Source organism: Heteronotia binoei, chromosome 5, assembly GCF_032191835.1.
Source record: "Heteronotia binoei isolate CCM8104 ecotype False Entrance Well chromosome 5, APGP_CSIRO_Hbin_v1, whole genome shotgun sequence".
NCBI lineage: Eukaryota > Metazoa > Chordata > Lepidosauria > Squamata > Gekkonidae > Heteronotia > Heteronotia binoei.
This window is the reverse complement of record NC_083227.1, coordinates 12,814,378-12,829,893: the sequence shown is the minus strand read 5'-3', so window position 1 is coordinate 12,829,893 and position 15,516 is coordinate 12,814,378. Positions and strand designations below refer to the sequence as shown.

General features: G+C 46.3%; 1 protein-coding gene across 6 annotated transcripts in view; it reads left to right on the top strand.

Annotated features, from left to right (window-relative positions):
* LOC132571063 (zinc finger protein 883-like) overlaps positions 1-15,516 on the top strand; it is a 661,721-nt gene that overhangs the window by 188,055 nt on the left and 458,150 nt on the right. The window contains exons 3-5 of one of the 6 annotated variants that reach the window (XM_060237705.1): positions 3,790-3,904; positions 9,759-9,829; positions 11,246-11,372. The exons of 3 other annotated variants lie outside the window; for them this stretch is intronic. In XM_060237705.1, coding sequence (XP_060093688.1) covers positions 3,790-3,904; positions 9,759-9,829; positions 11,246-11,372 — 313 coding nt within the window. The remainder of the gene's footprint in view (positions 1-3,789; positions 3,905-9,758; positions 9,830-11,245; positions 11,373-15,516) is intronic. 2 more of the 6 variants (XM_060237717.1, XM_060237718.1) reach the window with 2 other exon arrangements.

The window sequence follows — 15,516 nt, the reverse complement described above, 5'->3', positions numbered from 1 at the left end:
CACCCACCTCACAGGGTGTCTGTTGTGGGGGAGGGAGATAAAGGAGATTGTGAGCTGCTCTGAGACTGTCCATGAAAGGGCAGCTGCTGTGAGAGCCCTCTCAGTCCCACCTGCCTCACAGGGTGTCTGTTGTGGGGGAGGAAGGGAAAGGAGATTGTAGGACGCTCTGAGCCTCTGTCCTTGAAAGGGCAGCTGCTGTGAGAGCCCTCTCAGCCCCACCCACCTCACAGGGTGTCTGTTGTGGGAGAGGAAGGGAAAGGAGATTGTAGGCTGCTCTGAGCCTCTGTCCTTGAAAGGGCAGCTGCTGTGAGAGCCCTCTCAGCCCCACCCACCTCACAGGGTGTCTGTTGTGGGGGAGGAAGGGAAAGGAGATTGTAGACTGCTCTGAGCCTCTGTCCTTGAAAGGGCAGCTGCTGTGAGAGCCCTCTCAGCCCCACCCACCTCACAGGGTGTCTGTTGTGGGGGAGGAAGGGAAAGGAGATTGTAGGCCGCTCTGAGCCTCTGTCCTTGAAAGGGCAGCTGTTGTGAGAGCCCTCTTAGCCCCACCCACCTCACAGGGTGTCTGTTGTGGGGGAGGAAGGGAAAGGAGATTGTAGACTGCTCTGAGCCTCTGTCCTTGAAAGGGCAGCTGCTGTGAGAGCCCTCTCAGCCCCACCCACCTCACAGGGTGTCTGTTGTGGGGGGAGGAAGGGAAAGGAGATCGTAGGCCGCTCTGAGCCTCTGTCCTTGAAAGGGCAGCTGCTGTGAGAGCCCTCTCAGCCCCACCCACCTCACAGGTGTCTGTTGTGGGGGACGAAGGGAAAGCAGATCATAGATCGCTCTGAGCCTTTGTCCTTGAAAGGGCAGCTGCTGTGAGAGCCCTCTAAGTCGCATCCACCTCACAGGGTGTCTGTTGTGGGGGAGGAAGATAAAGGAGATTGTAGGCCGCTCTGAGCCTCTGTCCTTGAAAGGGCAGCTGTTGTGAGAGGCCTCTCCAGCCCCACCCACCTCACAGGGTGTCTGTTGTTGGGGAGGAAGGGAAAGAAGATTGTGAGCCGCTCTCAGACTCTTCAGAGTGGAGGGTGGGATATAAATCCAATATCTTCTTTTTGTTGGTCTGTTCCATTCCATCTCTTGCCCGCCTTATTTGATGCCAGATCTCATCAGATCTCAGAAGCCAAGCAGGATCGGTCTCGGCTAGTACTTGGACAGGCAGCTTCCAAGGAATACTAGGGCTGTGACACAGAGGCAGGCAATGGCAAGCCACCACTGAAACATCTCTTGCCTTAAAAACAAGTCTAGCTTGCCACCTAGTAGTGCATAACACTAAAAGATCTAGAACTGTGGTGGCTAAACTTGCTTAAAGTAAGAGCCACATAGAATAAATGTCAGATGTTTTGAGAGCTGCAAAACATGAACATGAGATGTTTGAGAGCCACAAAACATGAACATGAGATGTTTGAGTGCCACAAAATATGAACATGAGATGTTTGAGAGCCGCAAAACATGAACATGAAATGTTTGAGAGCCACAAAACATGAACATGAGATGTTTGAGAGCCACAAAACATGAACATGAGATGTTTGAGAGCCGCAAAACATGAACATGAAATGTTTGAGAGCCACAAAACATGAACATGAGATGTTTGAGAGCCACAAAACATGAACATGAGATGTTTGAGAGCCACAAAACATGAACATGAGATGTTTGAGAGCCACAAAATATGAACATGAGATGTTTGAGAGCCACAAAACATGAACATGAGATGTTTGAGAGCCACAAAACATGAACATGAGATGTTTGAGAGCCACAAAATATGAACATGAGATGTTTGAGAGCCACAAAACATGAACATGAGATGTTTGAGAGGCACAAAATATGAACATGAGATGTTTGAGAGCCACAAAAAATAAACATGAGATGTTTGAGAGCCGCAAAACATGAACATGAGATGTTTGAGAGCCGCAAAACATGAACATGAAATGTTTGAGAGCCACAAAACATGAACATGAGATGTTTGAGAGCCACAAAAAATAAACATGAGATGTTTGAGAGCCGCAAAACATGAACATGAGATGTTTGAGAGCCGCAAAACATGAACATGAAATGTTTGAGAGCCACATAACATGAACATGAGATGTTTGAGAGCCACAAAAAATAAACATGAGATGTTTGAGAGCCGCAAAACATGAACATGAGATGTTTGATAGCCGCAAAACATGAACATGAGATGTTTGAGAGCCGCAAAACATGAACATGAGATGTTTGAGAGGCACAAAATATGAACATGAGATGTTTGAGAGCCACAAAAAATAAACATGAGATGTTTGAGAGCCGCAAAACATGAACATGAGATGTTTGAGAGCCACAAAACATGAACATGAGATGTTTGAGAGCCACAAAACATGAACATGAGATGTTTGAGAGCCACAAAACATGAACATGAGATGTTTGAGAGCCACAAAATATGAACATGAGATGTTTGAGAGCCACAAAACATGAACATGAGATGTTTGAGAGGCACAAAAAATAAACATGAGATGTTTGAGAGCCGCAAAACATGAACATGAGATGTTTGAGAGCCGCAAAACATGAACATGAAATGTTTGAGAGCCACAAAACATGAACATGAAATGTTTGAGAGCCACAAAACATGAACATGAGATGTTTGAGAGCCACAAAATATGAACATGAAATGTTTTGAGAGCCACAAAACATGAACATGAGATGTTTGAGAGCCACAAAATATGAAGATGAGATGTTTGAGAGCCACAAAACATGAACATCAGATGTTTGAGAGCCACATAACATGAACATGAGATGTTTGAGAGCCACAAAATAGTTTTGAGAGCCACAAAATATGAACATGAGATGTTTGAGAGCCACAAAACATGAACATGAGATGTTTGAGAGGCACAAAATATGAACATGAGATGTTTGAGAGCCACAAAACATGAACATGAGATGTTTGAGAGGCACAAAATATGAACATGAGATGTTTGAAAGCCACAAAACATGAACATGAAATGTTTGAGAGCCACATAACATGAACATGAGATGTTTGAGAGCCACAAAATATGAACATGAGATGTTTTGAGAGCCACAAAATATGAACATGAGATGTTTGGGAGCCACAAAATATGAACCTGAGATGTTTGGGAACCACAAAACATGAACATGCGATGTTTGAGAGCCGCAAAACATGAACATGAGATGTTTGAGAGCTGCAAAATATGAACATGAGATGTTTGAGAGCTGCAAAATATGAACATGAGATGTTTTGAGAGCCACAAAACATGAACATGAGATGTTTTGAGAGCCGCAAAACATGAACATGAAATGTTTGAGAGCTGCAAAACATGAACATGAGATGTTTGAGTGCTGCAAAACATGAACATGAGATGTTTGAGAGCTGCAAAACATGAACATGTTTGAGAGCCGCAAGACTTGAGATGTTTGAGAGCTGCAAGACATGAATGTCAGATGTTTGAGAGCAGGAAAGAAGGAAGGCAAATAGATGGAGGGAGGGAGGGAGGAAGAGGTGGAAAGCAAGCAACTTGAACTTTAAATACATTCTCCAAGCTGCCAGCTGGCTTGGCTTGGAGAGGTAATTTAAAGAGAGAAATGCCTTCTCCAAGTTGGCTGATGGGCCGGTGGGGGCTTCAAGAGCCATACAGAATGTGAAAGAGCCACATGTGGCTCTCGAGCCACGGTTTGGCCACCCCTGATCTAGACAATCTTAGCATCTGCTGGCTATGCCACAGACATTGCCATACATTAATTAATTAATTTCCTTTGCTGCTGCTTCAGATATGGGCACTATCCTTGAAGACAGAAGCGACATTCCCTGAGGGAGAAGGAGCTTCCTTGGAGCAAGGGGAGAGTGGGCAGTTCCAGGAACGTGTCCAAGATGCCTTCTCCTCTGGTAAGAACTCTTTCTGCTGGGATAACATTGGGCCACCAAATGCATTTGATGGACACAGAATTCAGGTCAAGGTGGGGGGGGATTAAACACTTCTTCGCACAACACAGAGTTAATTTGCAGAACTCAAAGTCCACTAATTGTAAGAACATAAGAACATACGAGAAGCCACAATGGATCAGGCCAATGGCCCATCCAGTCCAACACTCTGAGTCACATAAGAACATGAGAAGCCATGTTGGTTCAGGCCAATGGCCCATCCAGTCCAACACTCTGTGTCACGTAACAACATAAGAGAAGCCATGTTGGATCAGGCCAATGGCCCATCCAGTCCAACACTCTGCGTCACATAAGAACATAACAGAAGCCCTGTTGGATCAGGCCAGTGGCCCATCCAGTCCAACACTCTGCGTCACATAAGAACATAAGAGAAGCCCTGTTGGATCAGGCCAGTGGCCCATCCAGTCCAAAACTCTGTGTCACATAAGAACATAACAGAAGCCCTGTTGGATCAGGCCAGTGGCCCATCCAGTCCAACACTCTGCGTCACATAAGAACATAACAGAAGCCCTGTTGGATCAGGCCAGTGGCCCATCCAGTCCAACACTCTGCGTCACATAAGAACATAAGAGAAGCCATGTTGGTTCAGGCCAATGGCCCATCCAGTCCAACACTCTGCGTCACATAAGAACATAAGAAGCCATGTTGGTTCAGGCCAATGGCCCATCCAGTCCAAAACTCTGTGTCACATAAGAACGTGAAAAGCCATGTTGGATCAGGCCAATGGCCCACCCAGTCCAATACTCTGTGTCACATAAGAACATAAGAAGCCATGTTGGATCAGGCCAATGGCCCATCCAGTCCAGCATTCTGTGTCACATAAGAACATAAGAGAAGCCATGTTGGATCAGGCCAATGGCCCATCCAGTCCAACGCTCTGTGTCACATAAGAACATAAGAGAAGCCATGTTGGATCAGGCCAATGGTCCATCCAGTCCAACGCTCTGTGTCACATCTTAGTAAAAGCCACCACAATGGATCAAAGTTCTTCCGTCGACTTCTCTCCTTGACAGGCAGTGAGACAGCATTGGTGTGTCAGCTCTGTAGCTGCCCTCAATTGAAGACACTCTCCAGATAAGAACATAAGAGAAGCCATGTTGGATCAGGTCAATGGTCCATCCAGTCCAACACTCTGTGTCACATAAGAACACAAGAGAAGCCATGTTGGATCAGGCCAATGGCCCATCCAGCCCAACACTCTGTGTCACATAAGAACATAAGAGAAGCCCTGTTGGATCAGGCCAATGGCCCATCCAGCCCAACACTCTGTGTCACATAAGAACATAAGAGAAGCCCTGTTGGATCAGGCCAATGGCCCATCCAGTCCAACACTCTGTGTCACATAAGAACATAAGAGAAGCCATGTTGGATCAGGCCAGTGGCCCATCCAGTCCAACACTCTGTGTTACACAGTGGTAGGCCCGGCACGTGGGAGTAGGCCACGTAGGCGGCTGCCTAGAGTGCTGCATGACTTACAGGGCGCTGCTAGATGCCCCCTCCCCACACGTCAGCAGGCGCAGCTCTTCGGGCAGATTAGGGCGGAGGAAAAAGGCAGCTCTGCCTCGCTCCTGGGTTGCTTCCCCTGCAAGAGAGGCAGCCCAAGAGTGAGGACAAGGCCCTGTGCCGGGTCCTTCCCCCGCCAACACTCGGGCGGAGGAAAGAGGTGCCTAGAGATGTAAAATTTCTGGGGAAAAATGGAAATTTTTGGAAAAATTGAAAAAAATACTACATTAGCATTTCTTTTTTCTTTCCCAGATTGAAAGTGCTTCTGTTACTTTAGGAACATAAAATATGACTATGGACAATTTTACTTGGCATGAAATTATCACAACAAGCATGTTAAAAATATAGTGTATCCAAACAATTATTACAAACAGAATTTACTTTTAAAATAATATTTATTTGTAATTGTAACAAATGGAGCAACAATCTCCTGAAGTGTTTACTAGTTTATGTGGAAACGGATAAAGAAACCCTCCACAAAACAATTATTAAAAATCCAGAAGTAACAAATTATTCATATTTCCTCTCCACAGTATTAAATAAAAATAAAAAACTCATTCTCATAAAAAGAACTGAAGGGGGGAAGTGTATAGAAGGGTGTCTAGGACCAAGTTTCAATGAATGGGCATGAGCTAGGACTTGCTTGTCCTCAGGAGACAGAATACTCTGATACCATACATATTTTTCAGAAATGATTTGGCAAATATTTGAACACCTTGTCTTAAAATATTTTATTCGTCATGTTAAAATAAAATGTTCCATAATCAATTTTTTTTCCTTTTCATTTTTTTCAATTTTTCCAATTTTTTTGAAAAAAACAAAAAAAAGGCTTCAGGGAAAAAAAAACACACACTTTTTTCCCAAATTGTTTTGTTTTTTTTCTGGGCCTTCACATCTCTAGAGGTGGCTCAGCCTCGCTCCCGGGCTGCTTCCCGAGCGATTTCTCAGTGGAACAGGCTTCCTCGGGAGCTGGTGGGCTCTGCTCCCTTGGAGGTTTTTCAACAGAGGCTAGATGGCCATCTGATAGCAATGAGGATCCTGTGAATTTGGGGGGAGGGGTTTGTGAGTTTCCAGCATTGTGCAGGGGGTTGGACTAGATGACCCTGGAGGTCCCTTCCAACTCTATGATTCTATGAAAGTGGGCTCTCCTTCCTTGGAGGTTTCTAATCAGAGGCTAGATGGCCATCTGAGAGCAATGAAGATCCTGTGAATTTGGGGGGAGGTGTTTGTGAGTTTCCTGCATTGTGCAGGGGGTTGGACTAGATGACCCTAGAGGTCCCTTCCAACTCTATGATTCCCCTGCAGGAAAGGCAACCCGAGAGCAAGCATGAGGCCCCACACCGGCTCTTTCCCGAGTAGGGTGGAGGAAAGAGACCGCACAGCGAGACCCCCTCCCCACCGTTTAAAGACCCCTGGCAATCAGCTGATCGGCGGGGGTCTTTAAATTGGAAGGGGGAGGCAGATCGGCTGTTTCTTCCTGGCAGCAGAAGCAGCTCCACCTCCCCCCCCTCTTTTAAACGGCAGGGAGGGGGGCGCGGGTGGAGCGGATGCCTGGAGTGGTAGAAACCCCAGGGCCGCCCCTGCTCAGTGGCCAAAAAACCAGGTGACATCAGGAGGCCAGGACAAATGCATGGAAGGCAATTCGTCACGTTAATTAAAACAGTCATCTCTCACCTTCCTTCCATAAGATAGACAAATCTTGGCAGAGCTATTCCACCCGGTGAATAAAGCAAGCCTCCACCTTCTGGGATAGCAGAGCTCTTAAAAGCACTTTCTGGAAAGCACTTATTGTTCAACATCTTCATCAATGATTTGGATGAAGGAATAGAGGGAACGCTTATTAAATCTGCAGATGTTACTAAATTGGGAGGGGTTGCGAATACAGCTGAAGACAGAAGCAGGATACAGGATGACCTTGACAGGCTGGGAAACTGGGCGAAAACCAATAAAATGAATTTTAACAGGGATAAGTGTAACGTTCTGTATTTAGGTAGGAAAAATCCAGTGCATGGTTCTAGGACAGGAGAGACTTGTCTTAGCAGTACCATTTGCAAAAAGGATCTAGTGGTCTTAGTGGACCATACACTGAACATGAGTCAACAGTGTGGTGCAGTGGCTAAAAAAGGCAAATGCAATTTTGGGCTTTATCAACAGAGGTATAGTGTCCAGATCACGTGAAGTGATGGTATCGCTTTGCTCTGCTCTGGTAAGACATCACCTAGAGTATTGTGTTCAGTTTGGGGCACCACATTTGAAGAAGGATATAGACATGCTGGAACGGGTCCAGAGGAGGTCGCCGAAGATGGTGAAGGGTCTGGAGACCAAGTCCTATGAAGAAAGGTTGAAGGAGCTGGGCCTGTTTAGCCTGGAGAGGAGGCGGCTAAGAGGTGATAGGATCACCATCTTCAAGTACTTGAAGGGCTGTCATATAGAAGATGGGGTGGAATTGTTTTCTGTGGCCCCAGAAGGTTGGACAAGAACCAATGGGCTGAAATTAAATCAGAAGAGTTTCCGGCTCAACATTAGGAAGAACTTCCTGACCGTTAGAGTGGTTCCTCAGTGGAACAGGCTCCCTTGGGAGGTGGTGGGCTCTCTTTCCTTGGAGGTTTTTAAACAGAGGCTAGATGGCCATCTGACAGCGTTGAAGATCCTGTGATTTTAGGGGGAGGTATTTGTGAGTTTCCTGCATTATGCAGGGGTTTCGACTAGATGACCCTGGAGGTCCTTTCCAACTCTATGATTCTTTGAGGGCAATAATAATGGGAAAATTTGGCTTCTGTGCCTGGGCTTATAGGGGCATCTGATGGATCACTGAGGGAAACAGAATGCTGGAATAGAGATTATGGACTATGGGCTGGTACCCCCCAGGAACTTAAGGGAGGGCCTTGGAACAGATGTAGTGTCATGTTAATGTTGCATCTGGTTGAAAACCTGGTTGTGAAGACAGCATGCCAAGAGACTCTCTCAAAACTCACTCATGTGCAGGGGTGAAATTCTAGCAGGAGCTTCTTTGCATATTAGGGCACACCTCCCTGATGTAGCCAATCCTCCGAGAGCTTACAAACAAGAGCCTTGTAAGCTCTTGGAGGATTGGCTGCATCGGGGTGTATGGCCTAATATGCAAAGGAGTTCCTGCTAGAATTCCACCCCTGCTCATCTGACTCTGGAAATTCCGGATTCACTCAAGTCACATTTGGGCAGAATGTTACATCGAAGTGCCATGAGACATCATTTCCAAACCCCTCTTCCCCACCCAGGTGTCACAGAAGTCTGAAACATGTTAGCAGCATTTATAATACCTGAGGCTCATAGGTACCTAATGCTTTTCTTCTGCCTCTCCCAGAATTTAGTAAGAAGTGCTTAAAAAACCCCCCTGAGTTTACAGAGATTGAGGTTTCTGACCCCCAGGAAGGTGAGAAGCAGGGAACAAACAAGAGAAAGGGATAGATAAAGGTAAAGGTAGTCCACTGTGCAAGCACCAGTCGTTTCTGACTCTGGGGTGACGTCACACCACGATGTTTTCATGGCAGACTTCTTACAGGGTGGTTTGCCATTGCCTTCCCCAGTCATCTACTCTGTACCCTCAGCAAGCTGGGTACGATAGGGGAGGGACGGTGGCTCAGTGGTAGAGCATCTGCTTGGTAAGCAGAAGGTCCCAGGTTCAATCCCCAGCATCTCCAACTAAAAAGGATCCAGGCAAATAGGCGTGAAAAACCTCAGCTTGAGACCCTGGAGAGCAGGGGTGGGATGGTGGCTCAGTGGCAGAGCATCTGCTTGGTAAGCAGAAGGTCCCAGGTTCAGTCCCCAGCATCTCCAACTAAAAAGGATCCAGGCAAATAGGAGTGAAAAACCTCAGCTTGAGACCCTGGAGAGCAGGGGTGGGATGGTGGCTCAGTGGTAGAGCATCTGCTTGGTAAGCAGAAGGTCCCAGGTTCAGTCCTCAGCATCTCCAACTAAAAAGGGTCCAGGCAAATAGGTGTGAAAAACCTCAGCTTGAGACTCTGGAGGGCCGCTGCCAGTCTGACTAGACATTACTGACTTTAGCGGAGGGACGGTGGCTCAGTGGCAGAGCATCTGCTTGGTAAGCAGAAGGTCCCAGGTTCAATCCCCAGCATCTCCAACTAAAAAGGGTCCAGGCAAATAGGTGTGAAAAACCTCAGCTTGAGACCCTGGAGAGCCACTGCCAGTCTGAGTGGAAAATACTGACTTTGATGGACTGAGGGTCTGTTTCAGTAGAAGGCAGCTTCATATGTCATAGCAAAACCCCTCCCTCCCTCCTTTGTCTCCCTAACAGGCAATGGAGAGATGCTGCTAAGCCATCGTCTTTTCAGAGGTGTGAAAGAGGATGCTGCGCCTCCAGTCCAGGTAAAGGAGTTGAGCAGAGGGCAGCCAGTTCGGTGTAGTGGTGAAGTGCGCGGACTCTTATCTGGGAGAACCAGGTTTGATTCCCCACTCCTCCACTTGCAGCTGCTGGAATGGCCTTGGGTCAGCCATAGCTCTAGCAGAGGTTGTCCTTGAAAGCGCAGCTGCTGTGAGAGCCCTCTCCAGCCCCACCCACCTCACAGGGTGTCTGTTCTGGGGGAGGAAGGGAAAGGAGATTGTAGGCCGCTCTGAGCCTTTGTCCTTGAAAGGGCAGCTGCTGTGAGAGCCCTCTCAGCCCCACCCATTCACAGGGTGTTTGTTGTTGGGGGGAAGGGAAAGGAGATTGTAGGCCACTCTGAGCCTCTGTCCTTGAAAGGGCAGCTGCTGTGAGAGCCCTCTCAGCCCTACCCACCTCACAGGGTGTTTCTTGTGGGGGAGGAAGGTAAAGGAGATTGTAGGCCGCTCTGAGCCTCTGTCCTTGAAAGGGCAGCTGCTGTGAGAGCCCTCTCAGCCCCACCCACCTCACAGGGTGTCTGTTGTGGGGGAGGAAGGGAAAGGAGATTGTAGGCCGCTCTGAGCCTCTGTCCTTGAAAGGGCAGCTGCTATGAGAGCCCTCTCCAGCCCCACCCACTTTACAGGGTGTCTGTTGTGGGGGAGGAAGGGAAAGGAGATTGTAGGCTGCTCTGAGCCTCTCTCCTTGAAAGGGCAGCTGCTGTGAGAGCCCTCTCAGCCCCACCCACCTCACAGGGTGTCTGTTGTCTTTGTGTGGGGGGGAGAAAATATATAGGAGAAAATATGCTTAGTGCAGAAGAATAGATGCTTTTGAGCTGTGGTGCTGGAGAAGACTCTTGAGAGTCCCTTGGACTGCAAGAAGATCCAATCAGTCAGTCCTAAGGAAAATCAACCCAGACTGTTCCCTGGAAGGTCAGATGCTGAAGCTCAAATACTTTGGCCACCCAATGAGAAGGGAGCACTTGCTGGAGAAGATCCTGATGTTGGGAAAGACAGAAGGCAAAAGAAGAAGAGGACAGCAAAAGAGGAGATGGCTGGACAGCATTACTGATGTAGCTATAATGAATTTGAGCAGACTTCAGAGGCTGGTGGAAGACAGGAGGGCCTGGTGTGACTTTGTCCAGGGGGTCGCAAAGAGTCAGATTCGACTGTGCGACTGAACAACAACAAGCCGCTTTGAGTCTCTTATTCAGAGAGAAGGGCGGGGTATAAATCTACAGTTTTCTTCTTCTGGGTCCCCCCCCCTTTTCTTAGCGGGGCTTTTTCTCCTGCAGTATCTACAAGGTTTCCGGGCAAGAGAGGCTTTGAACGCCACTCCCTGTACCCATGCCATATGACGTGTACCCTCCCAGTCTGCAGCCTTTGCCTGGAACCATCTCTGATGAGAGAATCTGCATTTTCTTTCAGCGTTCCGTTTCCTTTGAGGAGGTGGCCGTGTATTTCACTGTGGCAGAGTGGGCCATGCTGGATCCGAACCAAAGAGCGCTCCACTGGGAGGTCATGCTGGAGAACTATGGGAATGTGGCCTCTCTGGGTAAGGATCTTTCATAAGTGCCAAGTAAGAGCATAAGAGAAGCCATGTTGGATCAGGCCAATGGCCCATCCAGTCCAACACTCTGTGTCACATAAGAACATAAGAGAAGCCGTGTTGGATCAGCCCAATGGCCCCTCCAGTCCAACACTCTGAGTCACATAAGAACATAAGAGAAGCCATGTTGGATCAGGCCAATGGCCCATCCAGTCCAACACTCTGTGTCATACAGTGGCCAAAAAACCTAGGTGCCATCAGGAGGTCCATCAGTGGGACCAGGACACTAGAAGCCCTCCCACTGTGCCCCCCCCCAAGAATACAGATCATCACTTGCCCCAGACAGAGAGTTCCAACAATACGCTGTGGGTAATAGCCACTGATGGACCTCTGCTCCATATCCCTTCTTGAAGTTGGCTATGCTTGTAGCCTCCTGTGGCAGTGAATTCCAAGTGTTAATCACCCTTTAGGTGAAGAAGTACTTCTTTTTATCCATTCTAACCCAACAGCTCAGCAATTTCATGGAGTGCCCATGAGTTCTTGTATTGTGAGAAAGAGAGAAAAGTACTTTTTTCTCTGCCTTCTCTGTGCCGTGCATAATCTTGTAAACCTCTATCATGTCACCTCTCAGTCGATGTTTCCAAGCTAAACAACCCCAAGCGTTTTAACCTTTCTTCATACTGGTGAAGAGAAAGAGATTGAGTTTCTTGATGCTCTCAATGACTGTGCTATGGAGCAGAAGGTCTCAGAACCTACCAGGGGTGGGGTGATCCTGGATTTGGTCCTAAGTAATGTCCAAGACTTGGTGAGAGATGTAAAAGTGATCTCACCGCTTGGGAGCAGTGACCATAACGTTATTGATTTCACCATTTGTATAAATAGGGAGTTGCCCCAAAAGACCGGCACAACCACGTTTAACTTTAAAAGGGGTAAATTCTCTGAGATGAGGAGGCATGTGAAGAAGAAACTGAAAGAAAAGGTAAATACGGTCAAAAACCTTGGGGAAGCTTGTAGGCTATTTAAAACTACAATCCTAGAAGCTCAGACAAAATATATACCACAAGTTAGGAAAGGCACAAACAGGTATAAGAAAAGGCCTGCATGGTTAACAAACAAAGTAATGGAAGCTGTAAAATGTAAGAAGGACTCCTTTAAGCGATGGAAAACCAGTCCAAATGAGATTAATAAAAGGCTGTGGCAAATCAAATGCAAGACTGTGATCAGGCAGGCAAAAAGGGACTATGAAGCATATTGCAAAAAACATAAAGACCAACAATAAAAATTTCTTCAAATATAATAGAAGCAGGAAACCAGCCAAGGAGGCAGTGGGGCCCTTGGATGACCAAGGGGTCAAAGGATTACTGAAGGAGGATAAGGAAATGGCTGAGAATCTGAATGCATTTTTTGCCTCCGTCTTCACTGTGGAAGATGAGAAGTGTTTGCCCGCTCCAGAACCACTGTTTTGGAAGGGGTGTTGAAAGACCTGAGTCAGATTGAGGTGACAAAAGAAGAGGTCCTACAACTGATAGACGAATTAAAAACTAATAAGTCACTGGGTCCGGATGGCATACATCCGAGAGTTCTGGAAGAACTCAAAGTTTAACTTGTGGATCTTTTGACAAAAATCTGTAATCTTTCATTGAAATCTGCCTCCGTTCCTGAGGACTGGAAGGTAGCAAATGTCACCCCCATCTTTAAAAAGGGTTCCAGAGGAGATCCGGGAAATTACAGGCCAGTCAGTCTGACTTCAATACCGGGAAAGTTGGTAGAAACCATTATCAAGGACAGAATGAGTAGGCACATTGATGAACATGGGTTATTGAGGAAGACTCAGCATGGGTTCTGTAAGGGAAGATCTTGCCTCACTAACCTGTTACATTTCTTTGAGGGGGTGAACAAACATGTGGACAAAGGAGACCCAATAGATGTTGTTTACCTTGACTTCCAGAAAGCTTTTGATAAAGTTCCTCATCAAAGGCTGCTTAGAAAGCTTGAGAGTCATGGAGTAAAAGGACAGGTCCTCTTGTGGATCAAAAACTGGCTGATTAATAGGAAGCAGAGAGTGAGTATAAATGGGCAGTCTTCGCAGTGGAGGACAGTAAGCAGTGGGGTGCTGCAGGGCTCGGTACTGGGTCCCATGCTCTTTAACTTGTTCATAAATGATTTGGAGTTGGGAATGAGCAGTGAAGTGGCCGAGTTTGCAGATGACACTAAATTGTTTAGGGTGGTGAGAAACAGGTAGGATTGTGAGGCACTCCAAAGGGATCTGTTGAGGCTGAGTGAGTGGGTGTCAACGTGGCAGATGAGGTTCAATGTGGCCAAGTGCAAAGTAATGCACACGGGCCAAGAATCCCAGCTACAAATACAAGTTGATGGGGTGTGAACTGGCAGAGACTGACCAAGAGAGAGATCTTGGGGTCGTTGTAGATAACTCACTGAAAATGTCAAGCAGTGTGCGATTGCAATAAAGAAGGCCAACACCATGCTGGGAATTATTAGGAAGGGAATTGATAACAAATCAGCCAGTATCATAATGCCCCTGTATAAATCGATGGTGTGGTCTCATTTGGAGTACTGTGTGCAGTTCTGGCCGCCGCAGGATATTATAACATTGGAGAATGTCCAGAAAGGATATTATAACATTGGAGAAAGTCCAGAAAAGGGCAACTAGAATGATTAAAGGGTTGGAACACTTTCCCTATGAAGAAAGGTTAAAAAGCTTGGGGCTCTTTAGCTTGGAGAAACGTCGCCTGCGGGGTGACATGATAGAGGTTTACAAGATAATGCATGGGATGGAGAAAGTAGAGAAAGAAGTACTTTTCTCCCTTTCTCACAATACAAGAACTTGTGGGCATTCGATGAAATTGCTGAGTAGTCAGGTTAAAACAGATAAAAGGAAGTACTTCTTCACCCAAAGGGTGATTAACATGTGGAATTCACTGCCACAGGAGGTGGTGGCGGCTACAAGCATAGCCAGCTTCAAGAGGGGATTGGATAAAAATATGGAGCAGAGGTCCATCAGTGGCTGTTAGCCACAGTGTGTGTGTGTGTGTGTGTGTGTGTATATATATATTTATTTATTTATTTATTGGCCACTGTGTGACATAGAGTGTTGGACTGGATTGGCCATTGGCCTGATCCAACAGGGCTTCCCTTATGTTTATTTATTTATTTATTTATTTATTCTATGACTTGTATCCCGCCCTTCCCACAAAAATGGCTCAGGGCGGCTCACAACAGACGATAAAACAGAGTTTAAATTAACATTTACATATATAAACAGTTAAAAAGTCAGACATTTAAAACTTAAAAAACCTTAAAACCTTAACTTCAAATCTTATACAATACGATTAACAATTAACAGGAGTCTAATAAGCTACATTTATTTCCCAGTCAGATGAAGGCTAGCCAGAAGAGGGTTGTCTTACAGGCCCTGCGGAACTGAGTAAGGTCTTATGTAAAGTGTTCCAACCCTTTTCTTGACTTTTAAGTGTGAAAAGTTGTACCACTGTTAGGAGGCATGTATCAAAATACTAATCAGGAATACAGTGTTTTGACTCCTGTCTCATTACTTGCCTAGAGGCAACTGAGGCCCAGTCACCCAAGCCGGAGAAAGTGTTCTAGAAAATAGTATATACCTCATGACCTGAAAAATATATGGTCTGTTAATTTGCATTTTCTTTAATAATCCAGTAAAGCGTGAACAACAAACTGAAACTTTCAGTGATTACTTTTCATAAGGTTTACTAAAAAGAAAAATCCCAGCAAATATATCCATTGCAATCAAGTCAGGACTATACAGAAACAGTTCGCTATAGATAACAACAATAAATAATCTAGATCAGGCATGGCCAATCTGTAACTTGGGAGCCACATATGGCTTTCACACACATTGTGTGACTCTCAAAGCCCCCACTATGTCACACCCCTTCTCAGGTTTCTGCCATTATTGTGTTCAGTTTTGGGCACCACATTTTAAGAAGGATATAGACAAGCTGGAATGGGTCCTGAGGAGGGATCTGGAGACCTGTGAAGAAAGGTTGAAGGAGCTGGGCATGTTTAGCCTGGAGAGGAGAAAGCTGAGAGGTGATAGGATCACCCTCTTCAAGTACTTGAAGGACTGTCATATAGAGGAATTGTTTTCTGGGGC